The sequence below is a fragment of the Terrapene carolina genome, unplaced genomic scaffold (genome assembly GCF_002925995.2).
Source record: "Terrapene carolina triunguis isolate 2854851 unplaced genomic scaffold, T_m_triunguis-2.0 Scaffold629, whole genome shotgun sequence".
Lineage (NCBI taxonomy): Eukaryota > Metazoa > Chordata > Testudines > Emydidae > Terrapene > Terrapene triunguis.
In genome coordinates, this window is record NW_020664980.1 from 2,728,990 (window position 1) to 2,750,549 (window position 21,560).

Below are 21,560 nucleotides of genomic sequence, written 5' to 3' on the forward strand. Positions count from 1 at the left end.
GGCCCTGTTCTTCAGAACATCTTACAGTGACAAGAAGTAGAGTGGAGAACGTTCTGCAAATTGCTTTCCAAAATGCAAACTCTCACTAAAGCCAAGCATGGGCTCGTACATTTTGGTCTGAATTGGCTGAAACAGTAACTTGCACATCCCTTGGGGCTCATCAGAAGAGAGCAGCTGCAGTCTCCTCAAGAAAAAGATGGTCTCTGAGGAGAAACAAAAAACCTGTGCGTGCGCTTAAGAAAGCAAAATCTTACTATGGTCGGGGTAGTGCTGTGAAAACTAACAAACTGCACGGTTCCAAAGTCCAATCTTATAATTGACAGAGCATGTGCAATTTGCTGTGGCCCTGTGAAGTCCTGTCAGACCTAATAGGGTTCTGTGCCCGCACAACCGTCACTCCATGCACAGTCAACTGCAGAAAAGGGAGGGACCAAAATCACTTTCCGCTATCTGAATCAAGAGTGGGCTGTGCTACTCGTTAAATAAAGATGTCCTTGCTAAAGCTGCTGGTGTCCTGTGCCCCCGGGAACAGAGGATGTCTACTTCTAGGTTGGGTTTTTTATTTTTATTAAGGGTTCTGCCACCTCTTACCTTAGGGATGGTAGGAGTGAGTGTTATTGCTCTCCTTTCAAGAAATAATGTGGTTCCTTTTTGTTTTGAAAACTCATGGGGGATCTCCTGGCCCTATTCAAGTCAATGGGAATTTGGCCATTGACTTAAATGGGGTCAGAATTTCATCCTGTGTAGTTCACCAAGGAATCACTGTTTGGATACGTGAATAAGGGCCTATAAAAGACATGGTCATGTTTTGTATTTTTATTGACCATATATTCCTTCTTCCAAAATGTTATGGCTCAATACTAAATTGCACGGATTCACTGCAGTGGTAACATGCTGTACTCTGAAACCCCACACAAGCCATTTTTGGTTATGTTAAACTTTTCAATTATTATTACACAATCTATTTCTCAAAAACCTCCATGTCAGAATGCTGAACAGCAAGTGCAGACAAAAGTGCACAGTGTGCAGTCTGTCTTTCCTCTTCTGTTCTATTAATCTTCCACAGCTGTTCCTTTCTTAACACAAAAACAAACAAACAAAAAAACCCCCACCCAGTACACACACATGACCCTCTGCAAAGTTAGAAAAAATAATATATTGTCCCAGTTCCTGTAGTCTTGATCTGTAAGGCTGGCAAGCTCAAATAGACATATTTAATAACTTTGCATTTTAGGATGATGCAGAACAGTTAACTGATCAGAATGGGATGTGCTTTGAAATCATAGAACTGGAAGGGACCTCGAGAGGTCATCTAGTCCAGTCCCCTGCACTCAAGGCAGGGGTAAGTATTATCTAGACCATCCCTGATAGGTGTTTGTCCAACCTGCTCTTAAAAATCCCCAATGATGGAGATTCCACACCTCCCCTAGGCAATTTATTCCAGTGCTTAACCACTCTGACAGGAACTTTTTCCTAATGTCCAACCTAAACTGCCCTTGCTACAATTTAAGCCAATTGCTTCTTGTTCTATCCTCAGAGGTTAAGAAGAACAATTTTTCTCCCTCCTCCTTTTATGTACTTGAAAACTGTTATGTCCCCTCTCAGTCTTCTCTTCTCCAGACTAAACAAACCCAATTTTTCAATCTTCCCTCCTAGATCATGTTTTCTAGACCTTTAATGATTTTTGTTGCTCTTCTCTGGACTTTCTCCAATTTGTTCACATCTTTCCTGAAATGTGGTGCCCAGAACTGGACACAATACTCCAGTTGAGGCCTAATCAGCGCGGAGTAGAACGGAAGAATTACTTCTCATGTCTTGCTTACAACACTCCTGCTAATATATCCCAGAATTATGTTTGCTTTTTTTGCAACAGTGTTACACTGTTGACTCATATTTAGCTTGTGATCCACTATGACCCCCAGATCGCTTTCCGCAGTACTACTTCCTAGGCAGTCATTTCCCATTTTGCATGTGTGCAACTGATTGTTCCTTCCTAAGTGGAGTACTTTGCATTTGTCTTTATTGAATTTCATCTGATTTACTTCAGACCGTTTGTCCAGATCATTTTGCATTTTAATCCTATCCTCCAAAGCACTTGCAACCCCTCCCAGCTTGGTATCGTCCGCAAACTTTATAAGTGTCTTCTCTATGCCATTATCTAAATCACTGATGAAGATATTGAAGAGAACCAGACCCAGAACCAATCCCTGCGGGACCCCATTCGTTATGCCCTTCCAGCTTGACTGTGAACCACTGATAACTACTCTCTGGGAACGATTTTCCAACCAGTTATGCACCCCCCTTATAGTAGCTCCATCTAGGTCGTATTTCCCTAGTTTGTTTATGAGAAGGTCATGTAAGGCTTTTGATACTGTCTCGCTAAAGTCAAGATATACCACATCTACTGCTTTCCCCCCCATCCACAAGGCTTGTTACCCTGTCAAAGAAAGCTATCAGGTTGGTTTGACACAATTTGTTCTTGACAAATCCATGCTGACTGTTACTTATCACCTTATTATCTTCTAGGTGTTTGCAAGTTGATTGCTTAATTATTTGCTCCATTATCTACAATATATACAAACGTTCACTACAAACCAGTGGTGCAAGTAGAATTCATTTCTTACCGGTATGCTGCACTCGTGGGAGGGACACCAGGGGGGTGGGGGGGGAGAGGGGGTCACCAGCTAAAGGGGGAGTATGTGACCTCCCCATGTGACCGCCCACATGACCTCGCCCCCGCGCTTTCCCTATCCCCTCCCCATGATCCATCCCACGTTACCGGGGAGGGAGCTCTGTCCTCTTCCCGCTGCGCTGGAGACTTCCGAACTGCAGGATTCTCTGGAACTGCAGTGGTGAAAGGAGCAGAATGTGGGGCCTCTGGGTGGCCCCACGCCAGCAGCTCCTCTGGCGCAACTGTACTGCCCCCAGCCCCGCCCCAACCTTGTCCTCCGGCGGGGCTGCTGTACAGACTTCATACAGGAGACGCAGCTGTGTGGAAGGCCGGGGGCAGTTCCTCAGGCACGCCAGAGGAACTGCTCCTCCTGTGTCTTTCCGGTACGGAGTACTGGCTATAAATATCTTACTGGTACGGCGTACCGTACCACTGCTACAAACATAGAAAAGAGGGACATGGACCAGAGTTGATTTTAGTTGTTTAGTTGATTTTCTTAGGTGTGTGACAATTCGGGGTCAGAAAAGAGGCATTGTTAGCGTTATTTCTTGTTAAGGATTTGAGCCACAGACGCAGGGGCGGCTCCAGGCACCAGCGCAGCAAGCGCGTACCTGGGGCGGCAAGCTGCGGAGGGCGGCGTGCCGGTCGCCGTGAGGGTGGCAGTCAGGCAGCCTTAGGCGGCATGCCTGCAGGAGGTCTGCCGGTCCTGCAGCTTCGGCAGCAATTTGGCGGCTGGTACGCCGAAGGCGCGGGACCGGCAGATCAGCCGCAGAAACGCCGCCGAATCCGCGTGACCGCTTGGGGCGGCAAAAAACATAGAGCTGCCCCTGCACAGACGCATTGCAAATAGAAATAATATTCTGAAGTATACGTCTACATGACCTCAGAGGAAAGAGTGAGCCTAACTATGGAGGTAAAGAGTGAGCCTAACTATGGCAGCCAAAGGCATAGAGCAGAAAGGTTAAAATAATTCTCTTTTAAATGTGACAGCGTAGTAGTGCATTCCTTATTTTAATTAGGAACTTGATCCAGGTAAAGAAATAACTTGAGTTATAGTTAGCTTAATAAATCCCATAGTTCAAGTAGATTGTTTCCTCTTTTCTTTTTTCCCTCCTCCTCCTTTTATACTTTGCAAATAAAACATTTCACTGCTCTGGTGTTTTTGTGTTGCCTTAAACATAGGGTGAGGAAGTGAAACCAAACTTACTTACTTACAAAGCTATTAGAGTTGGGATTTGTCAAGGGGGCTTCCATGCCTAAGGCACTGAACTCCCATTGGCTTTTAATGAATGTAGGGTGCCTCATTCCCATTAGCCCTGAAAATGTGTTGCTGGGTTCTAAGAGTTCATGGACTGTAGTGCATGTATAAACACTTGAATATGGTATCTCGGGTTGATCATACAAATGACCTTTAACCTACCCAAAGAGTCAAATTGTTTTTTCTCTCAATAATGCAAGACAGTAGTTCTACAAGACCAAAAAACTGGTTCACAAAAGCAAAAGTCGCTTCTTCTAAAAACCTACTCAATTTGCAGGATTGGATCATGATCATCCGGTGGAATCCACATAAGATCCAGTGACCGAAGAGAAATGTATGACAAGCTTTTCCTTCTGCAGACATTTATACCCCTCTACCCCGATATAACACGAATTTGGATATAACGCGGTAAAGCAGTGCTCCGGGGGGGGGGGGTTGCGCGCTCCGGCGGATCAAAGCAAGTTCAATATAACATGGTTTCACCTATAATGCAGTAAGATTTTTTTGGCTCCCGGGGTAGAGGTGTATATATTGTCCTTGCATGTGAATTAAATAGCATGGCACATAGTATTTTACCTCTGAAAGATGATCTCAAAGCCCTGGGTCCAAGCTTTGGAATTGGAGCAAAGCCTAGAAGCACATGGAATGAAATGGCAGCTCCATCTTATGCTTTAGGGGCTGTCTGCTGTGGTGTAGGGCAGCAGCAGCATGCACAATACCCTGCTTCCTTCCAATGGAGAATTGAAACTGTACAAATCTACTGACCATGCTTACTCCTCTCTGGTTGGTGCTCTGTGGATAGCTGCTGTGAAGGCATCAGTGATGTGCATGGACTCTGCTACATGGCTATCCAATGTAGTGCAAATGCTGTGTTACTTGGATGGTAAGGTTTAGGAATATGGTGATACAATTAATAGCAATAATAATAATAATTTTCCACTGCTTTGGTGGCTTGGGTGGGCACAGATGCCAACTCAGCAGCTGCCCCATAAAACAAACATTTAGTTCAAGTGTGACAAATGGTGTGATTAAAATAAACATATCCATATGTGAAAAGGCTTATGTAGCTACTGATTATCACAGATTACTTGATGTGCCGGGGGTTTGCTAGACCTTCTTAAAAAAAAAAATGATACATTTATTTTTATATATTTGCGAAAACACTTGTGAAGCCTGAAAAGGTTGAGCTGATTTGGCAATGTCAGTGTTTGATTCTCCCATTTTATCCCAGGGAAATGAGTCAGAATATATATTTATTTTTATTTTTGCCAGCCTTTGATGTTGCCATTTTGATTTATTTGAGCTCCATTTGATCTTGCATGTAAAATCAACTCTTCCTTGCTTTGAAATACTTAATTTTTGTATATACCATTACATGTAAGCTTCGTGGATTTATCTGTGCAGCTAAACACTCCTAGAAGTCTATTCTCCCGACAAATAACTCCCAATAAGTAGCATTGTGGTTAGAATATATCTCTTTAATTCCATAACTTATTTTTATGCACTTTATTCCGTTTACTTTGTTATTTAGGATCATTATTTCAAATTGCTTTGGCTTTAAAGGAACAACAAAGTATGCATTTTTTCTTTTAGTTTCTAAATGGAAGTCCTATTTGAAAAGAATATACATGATTGATTCTTGTGATTTTGTTTTTTTTAGAAGTCACTGGATTTGCAGAAAGACAGAACATTAGGAGTTAACAGAGTTATGCAATCATTCTGCATTGTTGGCATTCTATAAAATGAGAAATGAATTAATCTTTTTCAATAAATAACAAAGCAGGATAATCACCAGTACAACTCATCATTGGAGATTTTTAAGAGCAGGTTAGACAAACACCTGTCAGGGATGGTCTAGATAATACTTAATCCTGCCAGGAGTGCAGGGGACTGAACTAGATGACCTGTGAGGTCCTTTTCAGTCCTATGATTCTGTGTCCAGTTTATTTATTAGAAATGGCAAATGAATTTGTATTTCAAGTGTGAAAGCCAGCACAGCATGGATAACATTATATGCTATCATATCTTTGGCTCCAGTTCTACAAACTGGACCCGTAGATCTTCCTGGAGCCCCACTGACACCTAAGGAATAATTGGAGATAAAAATTTCATTTTTAAAGTCTTCTCCCCACCCCCGGTGTGCATTTGACAGCTTGTGAAAGTCAGTTTCACTGTTTCTCCTACCTAATCAGTTAATTTCTCTCATTATTTCTTTGGGCTTTTCACACTGCGATAGAGGGCTAAACAGTGTTTTTAAAATAGGAAAACGTGTCTGTAAAACCATACAAGTTGACAGAGGAACTCCAGGGCAATTGTAGAATATGAAACTACTTTAAACTCACTTTTAAAAACTGACTAGACTTCAAGTCAATCAGCCACCATTACAATGAATCATTTATTTACTTTTCATGCAGGAGTAGTATTTATCAATTACTGTCCCCCAGTACCCAAACACTCCTCCCCATCAAATGTACTTTGAAGTTTTTATGGCATATTTCAGCGTTTTACAACGATGGGTAAATATTATGCCTAACTGAGACGCAAAAGTTCATTGGCCAAGCACAAAGCAAGTGAGGAAATAGAACCTAGATCTCTTCTCTCCAGGTCCCTGCTCCAGCCCCTTGATACTGCTGCATCCATTTGCTGTCTTTTACCCTTTTTAAAATGATCATTTAAACGAAATCTTAGTAGCCCTTAGCTTTATATACTGAGACCTACTTTAAAGGGTGGGGTGAAAGATATCCGCAGTCTCACTACATTTCTCCCCACCTCATTTTGTCATGAAACCAAGTAGCAATATGTGCAAATCATCCTGTCTCTGCCAATTTTTTTATCTCCCGAAATTCACTTCTGTCTCCTGCACCCTCCCATTCTGGGCTCAATAAAAGTACTGTGGAGTGGACTGATTCAGTGCCTTTCTAGAATTGACCACAAGATGGCATCAAATCATTTCATGGGGATGGTAGAGATAAAGGAAACAGTCATGCTTTATAAATATGATTTCAACCCAAATTTTTTTTTAACTTGGAATTAAAGTTGCTGCACTGTATATCCTACCACCAGAAAACCAAGGCACTAGCAGTCAAGTCAAAGATAAGAAGAGGCACTGCATATGGACCATTGAATGACTATCTCCCTTTCATCCCCCATAGCAAACATATCTCACCTGTATAACCATGGACGTTTTCTAACGCCAACCATGTTGATTGTTCATCACCCTTGAAGATTCTATCTGTACTGCGCATACTCCATCCGGGGGGGATGCAGAGATTGAGCCAGACTTTCCCTATAATTGCTCTTCTTGGCTGCTGCAGGCCACTGGGGCACCATGCATGGGAAATGAAAGTAAAGAGACTGTCTCTGCAGTATGCTCAATGCCTTGCCTGCTGGGTCCAGGCAGTGGAATGTAGAGGGCTGAGAAATATGAGGATGGTGGGGATTGGAGGAATGGGAGCAGGAGAGGAACTGGTGATGGATGGGAATAGAGGAGGTGGAAAGTATATAGGCACAAAAGCGGAGGGCACAGGAGCTAGGGGTCAGGAGGAAGGAAAAAATTAATGTGACTAAAGACTATCATAATGGATATGCACAAGAGGGCTGAATTAAGGTTGCACAGACAGCGTTAATTCTGGCACTTCCTAACTTTGCAGCTTTGACTTTTTTGAATTTGCAGCCTTAATGTTGGTGGGTGGGTGGGTTGATTGGTTTTTGGAAGTAAAATATGACTAGAGAGAGCAAACTGGATCCTCTCCATTATTTTATGGTATTCAGCAATAGCTCGCAACACAGAGATAATGTTTGCTTAAATGGTTGTAGTGACGAGGTGCACAGGCCCTGCCTGATCGCTGGTGCGCAGGAAAGTTGACTCCAGCACAGTTTCCCCTTTCCCTTGAACTCATGCTCAAGGGCAAGAGCCCTCGGGTTAATCAGAGACTCCAAGAGGAGGGCTGGATCCTCCATACCTGCCGTGGTGGGGACCAATGCCTTGGGGCTAGGCAGCTGCCCCACAAAGTCACTCCAGGGTTGAGGAAATAGCCAGAGTGAGATTTCTGCTCTCTGCTGTTGTTGTACTTGAAGATCCTCAGGAAATAAAAGCCTTGGGGGAAGAACCTGGTTGGCTTAGAAGTCTATTTTGTTGTGACTGCTACGCTCGCTGAACCATTCCATCTGCTTATAGGCTCTTAACACCATTTCTTATACTCTGCTGTGTAGGAAATTGAGTCTGTTTCTGTTTTAAATACTTGGGTAATAGAGTCTGCTATTTAGTGAAAGATTTATGTAAATGGCTTTTTGTTTCACACAATTGGGCCTTACAGAGTGTAAGTTACATTGATAATGTAATTATACAACTACTTGTGCCATTTCAAAGCAGCATGTTGCATAGAAGCCTCTGATTTAACTACATAATAGGAGTCTACAGATTTGTACTTCCTTTTTTAAATCCAAATTTTATTCCCAGCAACAAAAATAATTGTAGTGGTACTGCAGGGTGAGTCGATTAGCCTCTTCCGGAATTTTTATCCCTTTTCCTCCAGAATTCCTGGTTACTTTAAATCTGGATCCTGTAACACCTGTTACTAGTAATCACTGCATTACCTTAACTCGTTTAGTCTTAAGATATAATTTTCCCACCTCCTTTCACTCTTTATATTTTTTGTCTAATGCTAATCTTTATCTGGCGTTCAGTATTTTCTCAATACTAATCTGGGATTTGTATTAGCCCAGTTCCTTTTGAGTCGTGTTGGATTGCAATGATTTATCTTCGCTTTATGTTTTCGATTTCAGCATCAATTCATGTGAATGTTGCTTGCTTTTAGCAATGGGTAATATAGTTCTTTTCGTCTTCTCAAGCTTTCTGCCAACAGGGAGGCCAAAATGGCTTACTCATGTCTTGCCTCTATTTCTCTACATAAAACATTCCTTATTAGGTAGCGTGTCCTACAGAGTCCATATATTTCAGACATTTGATACAATGTCTACATAATTCTTGCACCCACTCTCTTGGGGAGTCAGAGCTAGAGTCTCATTTCTTCAACTCTGAAATGACTCTGCTACTTGAGGTAAAGGAGATTTGCCTTAGCAGCCGCAGGCAGTAGTGGTAGTTCCGTTAGCCTCTCTTCAAGCCAACCGCTGGAGCAGAGGGATGTGCACGTCCACGAGTACATTACTGTATGAAGTGACATCTTCCTTTCTAGAAGAAATCTTAAAGATGTTGCAGGACAGAAAAAGCTCACATCCAGTATTTTGCGTTCCAGATGCCACTGTAAACCAGCTTTCCTGCACCTTGCTGCTTAACTTTGGGCTATGAACTGTATTGTAAGCATGCTCGGCAGCATTTACAGGTGCTGTACTGCAGGAAACATAAGGTCCAAATTATCACTAGTGTAGCTCCTTAGGGATGAATTTGACTTATGGAGTTATGGCACTTCTGCAAGCTATGGTCAGCTAGAACCATGTGATACAGGTCAATCTTACTCTGTTTCTGCTTTGGGAGTATTCTGTATGCTGGCTCAGGCTTTAAAATCTCTGTTTAATATGAGTGTTCTGTAGTGAGACTGAAGGTTGTGGGGTTTTTGTTTTTTTGTTTTTGTTTTTTGAAGGCTAAGCAAACCTCTTCACCACAATAAATCAAATGTAAATTTAAAAAATATTTTTAATTTCTCCTCTTAGCAACACTGCACACTTTTGACACACACCTGCTCTTTCTATCCATTGAGAGACCATGAAAATGCTTATTGATTTCACAAGTGAGTGTTAGCAATTTTCTCTTACCCAAGTGACAAATATAGTGATGTTTACACTGTACATTTTTACCTAGTATCCCAGTCCCATGGAGAAACATGTCACAGCTATAAAAACCATGGAAGAAAAAACAGGTAAGCTACTTATTCATGTTGTTGTTATAATTATTGTGTTTCAGTAATGCCATGGTTATGGACAGGACCCCATTGTGCAAGGTGCTGTATACACACAGAACAAAAAGACAGACTCTACCCCAAAGAGCTTAAAATTTATTTACTCTTTTTAGATTGGGAGCTAATTCAGAGGGTATTAGAAGCATGACTTGCCTATTCTTGTACTACACCTCTACCCCGATATTACACGGTCCTCAGGAGCCAAAAATCTCTACCGTGTTACAGGTGGAACCCCGTTATATCAGGGTAGCGGCGGCAGGGCTCCAGCGGTGATTTAAAGGGCCCGGGCTCCCCGCAGCAGCCGGAGCCCTGGGCCCTTTAAAGCACCGCCCGAGTCCCGCTGCCGCAGCCCTGGGGTTACCGTGCTATATGCGAACCCGTGTTATATCGAGTCGCGTTATATCTGGGTAGAGGTGTACTTGCTTTCAGTGTATAGGTCCATTCCATTTCTGTAATGACTCAATGAATTTCTAAAGCCCACTGAAGTCAATGGAGATCAACCCTAAGTGATCCAAATCAATAGACCTTTGATTACTTTGGTTTCGCATTCTGTGTGTGAAAGGGAGGTATCATTGTTCCATTTTAAAGATGGGGAAACAGTCCCAGAGGTTCAGTGACCTGCCCCATATCCTATAATAAGACACTGGCAGAGTCAGAAATTGAAGCCAGAGTCCCAGATTCCCACCCCAGTTGCTTTAATCACTGGAACTATATATTAACCACAAAAAAAAAAAAAATATGGAGATATCCCTATCTCATAGAGCTGGAAGGGACCTTGAAAGGTCATTGAGTCCAGCCCCCTGCCTTCACTAGTAGGACCAAGTACTGATTTTGCCCAGCTCCCTAAGTGGCCCCCCCTCAAGGATTGAACTTATAACCCTGGGTTTAGCAGGCCAATGCTCAAACCACTGAACTATCCCTCCCCCACCAAGGGATACTTCTAAAATAGCATAAAGCATTTAGATTTCTCCAATTGCCAAACATTCGTGACACTATCTGGAAAAGGGACACTTGCTCAGGTGACAGAATTTTGGTGAGACTGATGCCTTTGCTGCTGTTAATGGGTAGATAGTGTTTGTGTTTGTATTTGTAATTTAAAAGAGATTTACTGGTAGGCACACTGGAAAATTGCCACTTAAGCACACTGGCTGATATACAGTGTATGTACACTTGGGCCATTTTATTTTAAAATATGGGGGAATAAACATCCATGCAAAAGAGTGTTTTTGTGCTGAAACAACTATCTATGTTTCTGCTCTTGGAAATGCGCTCAAGCTCTCATTTTTTGGTGAGAGAAGGACTTCTGTACTTCACCTTATGGCCCAAGCTGCTCACGAGTGCTCTAATAGAGAGACCCTCTGTCTCCCAGATTAGTGTGATGATTTGCTGGGGAAGAGATGCAAACAAAGGAAGTGTATTGATTTTGATACCATTTTCAATCAAATGGAAATATGTAGGGCTAAACTCTGGCATCACATTGAGAGGAAGGATGGTCCAGTGGTGAGCCTGGGAGATGTGAGATCAGTTCCCTGCTCTGCCACAGGTTTCCTGTTTGACCTTGGGCAAATCACTTAGCCTCTCTGCCTCAATTCCCAATCTGTAAAATGGCCATGTAAGTACCTAAAATAGATCTACATGGTGGGTCTTAATTCCAGTATTCTGCTTCGTACAAGCGTGGTATCACTGAGCAGCCCCTGCATAGAGAAAATGGAACATTTGCAAAAGTGTATTTTGAGAGTAAAATTGTACCCATATGCACTAAGCAGCCCTTTTCTTGGGAGATACTGGTTTATATACCATGTAAGCACCTCATATTTAATATTTACCCAGTGTACCATCAGAGCCCTTTCACAGCCCACAGATCCCACTAGATAAACTTTTTGAGAAGACATTCTTTTATCACTGAGAGCTCTCTTTAAACTGGGCCATCTGCCAGTTGGCTTCTCCTTTCGCAGCATACTAAGGTTTCTGTACTTGGTCTGGTTCATTAAATATTAAAATGCAAAGAGATCCTGAAAGCCCGTCACGTTTTTGGTGATGCTAAATAACTATCATTTGATTTTCAATAGATAGCTTTGTCCTTGTCATTGGGCCCAATTCAATATAAAAACAAATGAATAGTCAGAAGAGCTTGCTGTAGACCTCCAATGCAGTAAGAGGGAGGAGTGTATTCTGTGTGCCCGTAGGATGTATTTGAGAATATTAAGTGGCGGAATGGAGCAAGTGGAAAGCAACGTTTTGGTCCAGGCATGGACTGACTGCTAAACAGTCCATACAGACTAAAATACTTGCACTCTACTTTTCTCTGTTCCCAGATCATCAACAAAATAGTGCCACTGAAAATGAACTCCTTTGCTGCTATGTTCCAAATCCAGCTCTGACTTCAATGCTTTCATGCCCACTTATGTGAGGGCTGAGTTTGGCTGTATGTGCAATGCTGTGCCCCTTACAAGTACTAGTATAAATGCCAATAAAATGTTTGTAAAATACCATCTGTTCTCTGGCTGATAGGGGGTGCTAGAGTGTAGTGATGGGCACAGATACCCTCCTAATGAGACTGAGCCCAGATTGTCAGCATCTTTCTTGTTTACCACTTTGTCTGGCAAAGGAGAAGGAATACTGTGGTTACTCTAAATAATAATAATTAATAAAAACACAGTCTAATGCATCGTTAGTTTGCCAGCCTTCCTGTCTGCAGTTTCATTCTCTTGTTAACATCTCCAGATATTTTATTTTTATTGATAAAAGGCAACATTTGCCAGGCTAGCTATTCAATATGTCTTATTTCTTCTTCTTTTTTTTTTTTATGATCAGATTTGTCCACAGGGATTATTTACAGAAGGAGAATTGCAACATGTCAGAATGTAATTCCAGGAATCTTAAGAAAGGTAATTACTTTAAATCCAGGTTAAGCTTGGTTTTGGATTATGTTGATTTTTTTTTTTAAGTGATGCTTAAAAAACAAAACAAAAAACAATCCTGATACAGGCTTGTGATGCAATTTACGTGAAAAGACTTTTAGCCAGAAGAAAGTTAAAACTTTTTTCTTTGAAAAATAACGAAAAGGTTCTATATAAATGAGTCTTACATTTGGTTAGGAAGGACAAAACTGCAGTCTTGCCACCACCCATATCTTAATCTGTGCATCTCTTGCGTACCTGTAAAATAGTCGAGATGAATCCTTCAACAATTTCAAATTGTTTTCTCTCTTCTTGAAATCTCTTAAAGCAAGCTGCTGTCCTTTCATGGAAGCAGGTTACTGGAAGACCTTGGAATATATCTGTGTGGCTATTACTAAAGTGTGATTTTGAATAATTGTATACATGTTTTATAAAATGTATGTAATTGGCATTTTTAGTGTGAACTGTGGGTTTTAAAGAGATGTTACCCCAAATAATAGGTTTTGTAGAAACATCTTAAAGGTTGCCAGCTCTCTTGTGGTATTTTCTTTTTTTTATAAAGCTCAGCTCCTAGAGTCCTGTGATTACTTGAAAGTGTTAGCTTTTGTTTCTAGCCCTCTTAGTAGAAGAGAGAATCTTGAAAATGTAACCCAAGTATACTCTGAAGGCTCAGAAACCAAAATTCAAGTAAAAAATAACCCCAAATTATCTTAAAGTGAATCTCATGATTTTTTGGGGGGGAAGGGAGACCTTGTGCAAGACTTTTCAATACTTGAGTTTGGCACTTTTGCAGTCTCTTACAAAACCTACCACTCCAGAAATGCTGCCATGGATTTTTGTTTAAATGCCAATAAAAACATTTGGGGGGAAAAATGAACATGGCATGGAAGTGTTTTGAATTCCAAATGCTGTGAGTGTATTTTCATTCGCTGTATTCATGGTCAAAGCTGAAAGAAATGCGAACAAAGAATACAAAGAGCATAAGTAGCAAAAAATACGCTATCTTTAAAAGAAAATCATTTTGATTGATCCAAGACACTTGTGTCACAATCAAAACCAACATTTATAACCCGGCAATGTCACTTCAACCCCACTCCATTCCTACATTCCTTCGCCATCCCTAGAAATATTCAGTCTAGAAAATGCGAGGTATCCCCACCTGGTGAATGGGAGAACAGATGTAGCAAATTCAATATAGGTGATCTAAGGAATCCCTTATTGCACTGCAGTGATGAGAGAGCCCTCACTTAAATTTGTATGCAGTGCTGTTGTGGTGTCAGTCCCAGGATATTCGAGAGATGAGGTGGGTGAGGTAAAATCTCTTTATTGGACCAACTACTTCTGTTGTGAGAGAGACATGCTTTCGAGCTACACACAGCTCTTCCTGTGTAGCTCAAAAGCTTGTCTCACTCGCCAACAGGAGTTGGTCCAATAAAAGATATTACCTCACCCACCTTGTTTCAATTAAATTTCAGTTGATGAAAATTAGCTTTAATTTTATTAACAGCTTGTAATTTTTCTTATAGTTAGTACGAGAGCATTTATGCCCATTACATCTGTGTTTTTATTCTACATCCTTCTTCCACGCAGGAAAAAGTAAATTTCCACCTACCGGAAACAGAATGTAAAATGATCCAAGGCTGCGATTCTCACTTTTGTTCTGTCCGTTGTGCACTGGGTAGAAGAGAGAGCAGAGTAAATGAGTTCTAAAAGCATCAGGTCTGGCTGAGGAGGAATACTCCCAGTGTAGGAGTGGAGAAAGACAGTCATAAGCTGGCTTCTGATGATCCCCTGAAACCCCATGGTAGAGAGCATGATTTGGCAGGAGGGGTGTGTTGGGTGTGGAGACACAATGTACAGCTCTGTGGGGATTCTGGGCAGTGCTGCTGCCCATAGGCAGCTGGGAACAGTCTGCTGTAACTTAAGTAGCTCCTCAGGGGGTAAGTTATTTTGGGGGCCAGAGCAGCCCAGAAACAGGAGGGTGCAGATGTAGGTTTGTGCTGCACGTCTTAGTTTTAGCTGATTGTGTCTTGCATGCAATAGTCTGTGAATGGGCCCTATTAGAATCCATCATTTTAAATAGGCCATAACCAGTTAGAAATGAAACATGATGTAGCTAGATCATTTATTTAGCATTTAGCAGTCCAGGAAATCTGGCTGGGGACTGAGCAGTTTGCATAAATCTTTGAACATTTGCATGACCTCACCGACATCTATTAAGGTCAATGTGTATCATTAAGGACTGGCTGCCGTTGATGTGCCTTCATTCTCAGTGTTAATCCTCAGTTTTCGCATACAAGGAAATAAATAAATTCTAAATATTTGAAAGTGATTGGTCTCAAAATACTGAGTTTTGAAAGTTATCCTTACACTTGACAGGTCAGTGTCTTAAAAGTGTCTGACATCTACTTAGAGGAAGAATCTTGGCTTAATATGCAGGAAAGAAATATGGTTATGAAGTCTCATTGCCTTACCTGGACACAATATGCATCTCTAAGTGAAGAATCTGTCTTCAGGGAAAGCTTGGAAAATCCAAATTGGTAAGGTTGAGCGTGTGTGTGTAAGTCTATTATACTCAGTCTAGTTGGCCAAAGAAGACATGTAACCCTAAAAATGTTTTCCACTTTGCTTTCTGAGCTGGTAACTAGAGATGGGCCTAAATTAAATCTCTGCACCCAAACACCTTTGGACGTTGGGAATGTTCAAGTCCTTTTTTCTAAGTCTTCTTGGCTTGGTCTCATCTCTACTAATGACCAGTTGAAATTTGTCCCTTACGTTAACACTGTTCCATCTTACTTCACTCTTAGTGTGCAATGTAAGTATTGCTTTTATTTATTTATTTATTTATTTTGCCTTGCGGTGGTCTCTGTGAAACATACCATGGTATTCTGGTACAGCCCATGTTACTGCTGAAATTTCTAAAGACATTTAAGAAAGGCCCCATCTTTAGCCTAAATAAATTCAGTTCCTTGCAAATGTGAGCAGACTGAATATGGGGGAGGAGAACCTTGCCGTCAGAAGACAAACTTCTTGTCCTTACCAATCACAAGAATGGTGTAGAAAGTGTCCTGGGGCTTGCGATCCTGCTTTGGGGTTTCTCAAGTTTCCTAGAAAAGTAGTTTGTAGCTGTACCCATATTGCATCCCACATTTGGGGAACAAGAAGATTGCCATGAAGATTACATTGTAAATAAAAGGTAGCTATAATTTGGTCCTGTCAGTCTTCAGTATAGAAGCCATTCCCTCTTGAATCAGGCATTAAACTGAGAGGCCTTGAAACTAGAGGCTGAAGTTGAGGAATTACCCCAGCCTCAACATGATCCTCTATCTGTTTCTCATAAGCCACAATCAGAATAGGCGAGCCCAAATGATGACTGCCGCACTCTGCTGCCATAGGATATTGTGCAGAAATCAGGAAAGTAGATCTTACATTAAGTTTAACAATTCCCAGCCTGTGAAATAGAAAAATCTAAAGGCGAGATCTTGTCTGAATGAGTTTCAGCTTTGTGTAGGATGGGCATGGTGGAATTTGCATTTGAATAAGTGGAGAACTTATACAAAGGAAATAAAAGAACTTTAATTATGCGTTTAATGTACAGTCTCTACAAAAAGCACTGGAATGTGTTAGTGAGATTAAAAAACACTTAACCTTTGAGGGTTTTGGACCCGCGTTAGTTTATTTCTCTGCTCAACATGTCATGTTGTTGTGTTTATGACGAGCCTGCCCATGCTGCTGTTCCCTTAATGTAATATTTAAGGTTATGATTATACAAGCTGTATGCAGTATTGAACATAAAGTGTCAGGGGGTAGCCATGTTAGTCTGTATCTACAAAAACAACAAGGAGTCTGGTGGCACTTTAAAGACTAACAGATTTATTTGGGCATAAATCTGTTAGTCTTTAAGGTGCCACCAGACTCCTTGTTGTTTTTGAACATAAAGTGGTTGCACTTAAACATGAGCAGAGGGTATATGTGGACACAGGTAAGGGTAAACCATATTTATTCTATACTGAGTAGTAGTAACCCTCAAGCCCATTGCATGTAGTCCCACCTATGGTAAATTGCCAGTGGATAATGCCTAGGTATGTCGCCAGCTGGAATTACTGATTTCATTTTTTGGGGGGGCGGATAGGTAGTCTTTTGGGTGAGGAAATACTCAGAACCTGTGAATTCATTTAGCCATGTGTTCCTATCACTGTTGACCTTGTCCTTCTTGCCTGAACCCCTTTGTCTGTTTTGTTCAGTCTTGTCTTTAAATTGGACTGTGCACTCTTTCTTGGAACTGTCTCTTACTAGATGTTTATTCGGCACCTAGCATTTTGATTTAGGGCAAAAATGTCTGAGACATGAGATTACATACAATCTCCTCTGCTGCTGAGTAATAAGGTGGCTTCTCAGCAGTGTTGTGGTTATTGCGGAATTGGGGTTAACTTGTACTTCTTGTCCTGTCTTCACTTTCTGTACCTTCCACTTAAATGTGCAACTTGCTATGTGGAGGTTCCAGCCCAACATGTAACCCAAGCTTACCAGCCACATTTGTAAGGACCTGTTTGATTTCAACCAGGGAAATATGAAATGTACAAATATAAGAAATTTGACTCCTCCTTTTCCTTTGTATCTATCCTATCTATCTAATACGTAGCTCTTTTTCTGGTGGAGCCATTTCTTGGTGGGAGATCCAAAGGTTGCATTGCTTGGAAATATTCAATGAACACAACTTTGAACCTCTCTACAGCGTTTTGCTTTAGGGCTATACTAATTTGAAAGTGTCAACTTTGTATTTATTGTGAATCTTAGCTTATTTATCAAAAACTTTGCATGTAGACTGCCAACCTTCTTTACTTAATTGGTTTTGCTTACATTGAACTGGACATTCTGATAGTTTATTCTGATGAATAGACTTGTCTGTCTAGTGTTACTGTGTCTTCCATAAGTACTTCAGTATCCTCTGTTGAAACGCTATGTTGTAATGTCTAACAGTAACTTTTGTGAAACAAGTCATCCTCTACTGTCCCTGTTGAGTGTTGTTGTAGGAGATATTGCTCCCCTTTCTCCAGTAGTGAAATCATACCAGAAGATGGGGCTAGTCCTCAGTATTCTGAAATCTCCGATGGCTGTTTGTGTTTCCTTTTGTGCATTTTATTTTATATTCAAACCCCCCTTTCCCCACTTCCCACCTTTACCAGTAAACACTGAGCTCTAAAGATTGACTCCTACCTTGCAGTTGCTCCTGTAAGATTAATCTGTAACTCTTCTTGGGAGTGGATTTGCTATATGAGATATCAATAGGTAACTTCAGTGCATCAAGCATCATATATATAAAAATAAACAACCAACATATAGGGTGTTGTAATTAAATAATTATTGGTGACTTGAGCACATTTGCAATGGATCGAGCGATTCATAACTATTTCATATTCCACTGCAGTTTTCCTTCCTTGCATTTCAGCATTACTGATGCTGAGTTACCATTCCAGTCCTAGAAGACTGGGCAAGGCTACACAAGAAGGAACTAAAGAGGACAAGACGAAAGGAAAATGGAATGGCATTTTTTTTAAACACCATTATTTCTACCAATTCCTTGGATATTTGAAACCAAAAATCTATTCCTTCAGCTTCATCCCTGGGTGAACTGGTTTGTTATAGGGTTACACACAGGTTCTCATTTTAGGGGGGAAAAGAGTTAGAAAGATTTATATGGACTTTGTAAATATAAAGCATCTATTTTGCATCCATTTTGACAGTTAAAGTGTTTTTGAATATAATTACAACTTTTGCTTTGTAAAATAAAGAGAAAGTTTTATATATATATATATATATAAAAAATGGGAATGGACTGCATTGTCAGGCTACCAGAGGAGAACGTTGGAATTGCGGTCAGACACAGAGAACTGCAGTGAACTCTTACAGCTCTTTTAAAGCAAGTTCAGTTTGTTTCTGGAAGTTTTTTTTGTTAGAGCTACATCTGTGCTGTGCAATTAACATGCTGTTCTTTTGCCTTTTGGCTACAGCTCATCTTGTTTTACTTGCCTATAAGCCGTGTTCCCCGTCAGTTATCATTAAAATGGTTGTCCTTTAGTGAGTTCATAAATGGCCAGTTTATCAATAGGGATTCTGAAACATATCAAGTGGTTTTAAGTATTGCTTTATAACTTCCTTCTATAAGTGAAGTTTTCTGTAGTCCTCCAGGAGACAGAAATCACTGCAATTTTCCTTTAAATCCCTTGTCTGCATAAGTCCATTCATGTGGATTTTTTCATCATACAAAGAATGAGCTCTTCAGAGTTCAGCGCACCTTAATAAGATGAGGCGGTGAAAGGTTCTGATGAAAAGTTGAAAATTTTTTGGAGGTGACATATTTAAATCTGTGGAGATCTGCCACTGGAGAGAAGTAGGAAAGCAACGCATGGTGAAGAGAACTGTAAGTGGTGCTGATTAGTAACAAAATTGTGCATTATGGCCTAAAGTGGGAGATGTTCTGAGAATGAGAACCCATCTCAATCTAGATACAGACAGAAGCCTGTTGTACCAGATTTTTTTGTGACCACAGAAAATAATACGAAGAGACTGTTTTCATGGGCAAATTCTTGAAACTCCTTAAGGCATTAAAAGTCTAAAGAGGAATGGAATTGCAAACCTTATTCAGTCGTCTTGTGCATATTGTGGCTAGATTGTATTTATACAATCTGCTTTCGTGTGATTTAGTTAATGATAGCGTCAGAGCAATAAATGAAAGCAAAGTTCCCCTTGCTAGTATGAATTGTGATCCGCTTTTCCAGTAGATTTCAATGACAGTCACCCTAGAGTTGCCAGTGAGGCAAAGTGACCAGCCCAGGAATTTAAAATGTAAAGACACTGGGCTGTTCTGATTAAAAAAAATAAATAAAAATTGCATCACCTAAAGGTTCTGTAGGTCAGAAGCTGACCCACAGTGGGACTTGTTTAAAGGCCCTCCCGACATGGAAATTCTCCTGAATTGCGTGACTTCCCCAAAGTCCCCTGCCTGCATCCTTTGGCAGGGTGGATATTGCTTCGATGTGACAAGATAACCCTTCCTTTCAGATGGATGTTTTCTGCAGTGGCCTATTCTAGAGGCAACTTTGGTGTCACTACTGTATTGAGAGTGGATGGCAACTCTTAGGAGATATTTTGCCCCTACTTAGCCCCCAAACTGTTAAATACTTGGTGCCAGATTCTGATCTCCATTGTGCTGGTGTAAACGTAGACTAGCACCACTCAAGTCACCTAAATTAACCGTGTTAGTCTCTTGACTTGAGTAGAGCTGCTGTGGATTTATACCAAGGTGACTGAGATCAAGATGATGTATTATTTGTATTGTCATAGTGCCTAAGAGCCACAGTCATGGATCAAGTTCTTTGTGCTATATTCTATAGGAACACAGATCCAAAAGACAGTCCCTCCCGAAGGAGCTTACAATCTAGATAGAAGCTGCCCTGTAGCATTTTGGGGTTCCTTTTTATACACATTATCCAAATACTCTTCCTGTTAGCCAAGTCCTTAAAAATCTACGTAGGTTCTTATACGGCCCATATCACTGTGGTCTTCCTAGTCTTTCCTCATCTGGAGTTCTGTGGTCTCCCATTTTCAAAAAAAGAGTAATTCAAACTGGAACAGGTTCAGAGAAGGGCTACTAGGATGATCAGAGAAATGGAGAACTTGCATAACAAGAGGAGACTGAAGGAGCTTGGCTTGTTTAGCCTAACCAAAAGGAAGGCAGAGTGGGAGATAGGATTGCTCTCTATAAATACACCAGAGGGATAAACAGTGGGAAAGGAGAGGGGTTATTTAAGTTAAGGGCCAATGTTGGCACAAAAACAAATGGACATAAAATGGCCATCAATGAGTTTAGGCTTGAAATTAGATGAAGGTTTCTAACCATCAGAAGACTGAAATTCTGGAACAGCCTTCCAAGGGGAGTAGTGGGGGGGGAGAACCCTAAATTGTTTTAAAACAGGGCTTGATAAGTTTATAGAGAGGATGGTATGGTGAGATTGCTTATAAGAGCATATGGCTCTTTTGCAACTGCTATTGCCAAATATTTGTGGCCACTGGAGACGGGGCTCTAGATGGGAGGGCTCTGACTCAATGCAGAAAATTTTTCCCAGGTGTCTAGTAGGTCTTGCCCAAATGTTCAAGGTCTAACTGCTCGCCGTATTTGGGGTCAGGAAAGAACTTCCCCCCACGTCAGATTGTCAGAGACTCAGGTGGTTTTTTGCCTTCCTTTGCAGCATGGGGAATGGGTCATTTGCTGGTTTAAACTAGCATAAATGACAGATTCTCTGTAACTGGAAATCTTTAAATCAAGATTTGAGGACTTCAGTAACTCAGCCAGAGATTAAGGGTCTATTACAGGAGTGGGTGGATGAGGTTTTGTGGCATGTGATGTCCAGAGGTCGGACTAGATGATCATGATGGTCCCTTCTGGCCTTAAAATCTATGATTCTCTGAATGCCTCACAGACATTAATTATCTTACCCCATGGGAGGTAAGGAAGATATAGCCTCATTTTACAGATTAGGAAGTGAAGCATAAAGAGATTAAGTGACCTGTCCAAGGTCAAATAGTAAAGTCTGTAGTGGAGCTGGGAACTGAGCCCAGATCTTCCTGTGTCTTAGCCCAGTGCCTTACCTACAATACCATACTTCCTCTCAAAAGCAAAGGTGATGTTTCTGTTCAGGTACATATGGATACAGTTATGCTAAGTGCTGCACATTTTTCTTTTCTTGCAAAGTAAATTCATGCTCAGAGGAACTCACAAGGACCCTGAGTTTGGAAAGCTTTTAGCACCTACTGGG

The 21,560-nt window shown here is 41.1% G+C and overlaps 1 protein-coding gene across 1 annotated transcript in view; it reads left to right on the forward strand.

Moving 5' to 3' along the window:
* The window catches only part of PRELID2 (PRELI domain containing 2), a 45,540-nt gene that overhangs the window by 3,625 nt on the left and 20,355 nt on the right, over positions 1-21,560 (forward strand). The window contains exons 2-4 of the mRNA XM_024199373.2: positions 9,748-9,805; positions 12,659-12,732; positions 15,124-15,284. Of these exons, the coding sequence (XP_024055141.1) occupies positions 9,748-9,805; positions 12,659-12,732; positions 15,124-15,284 (293 nt within the window). The remainder of the gene's footprint in view (positions 1-9,747; positions 9,806-12,658; positions 12,733-15,123; positions 15,285-21,560) is intronic.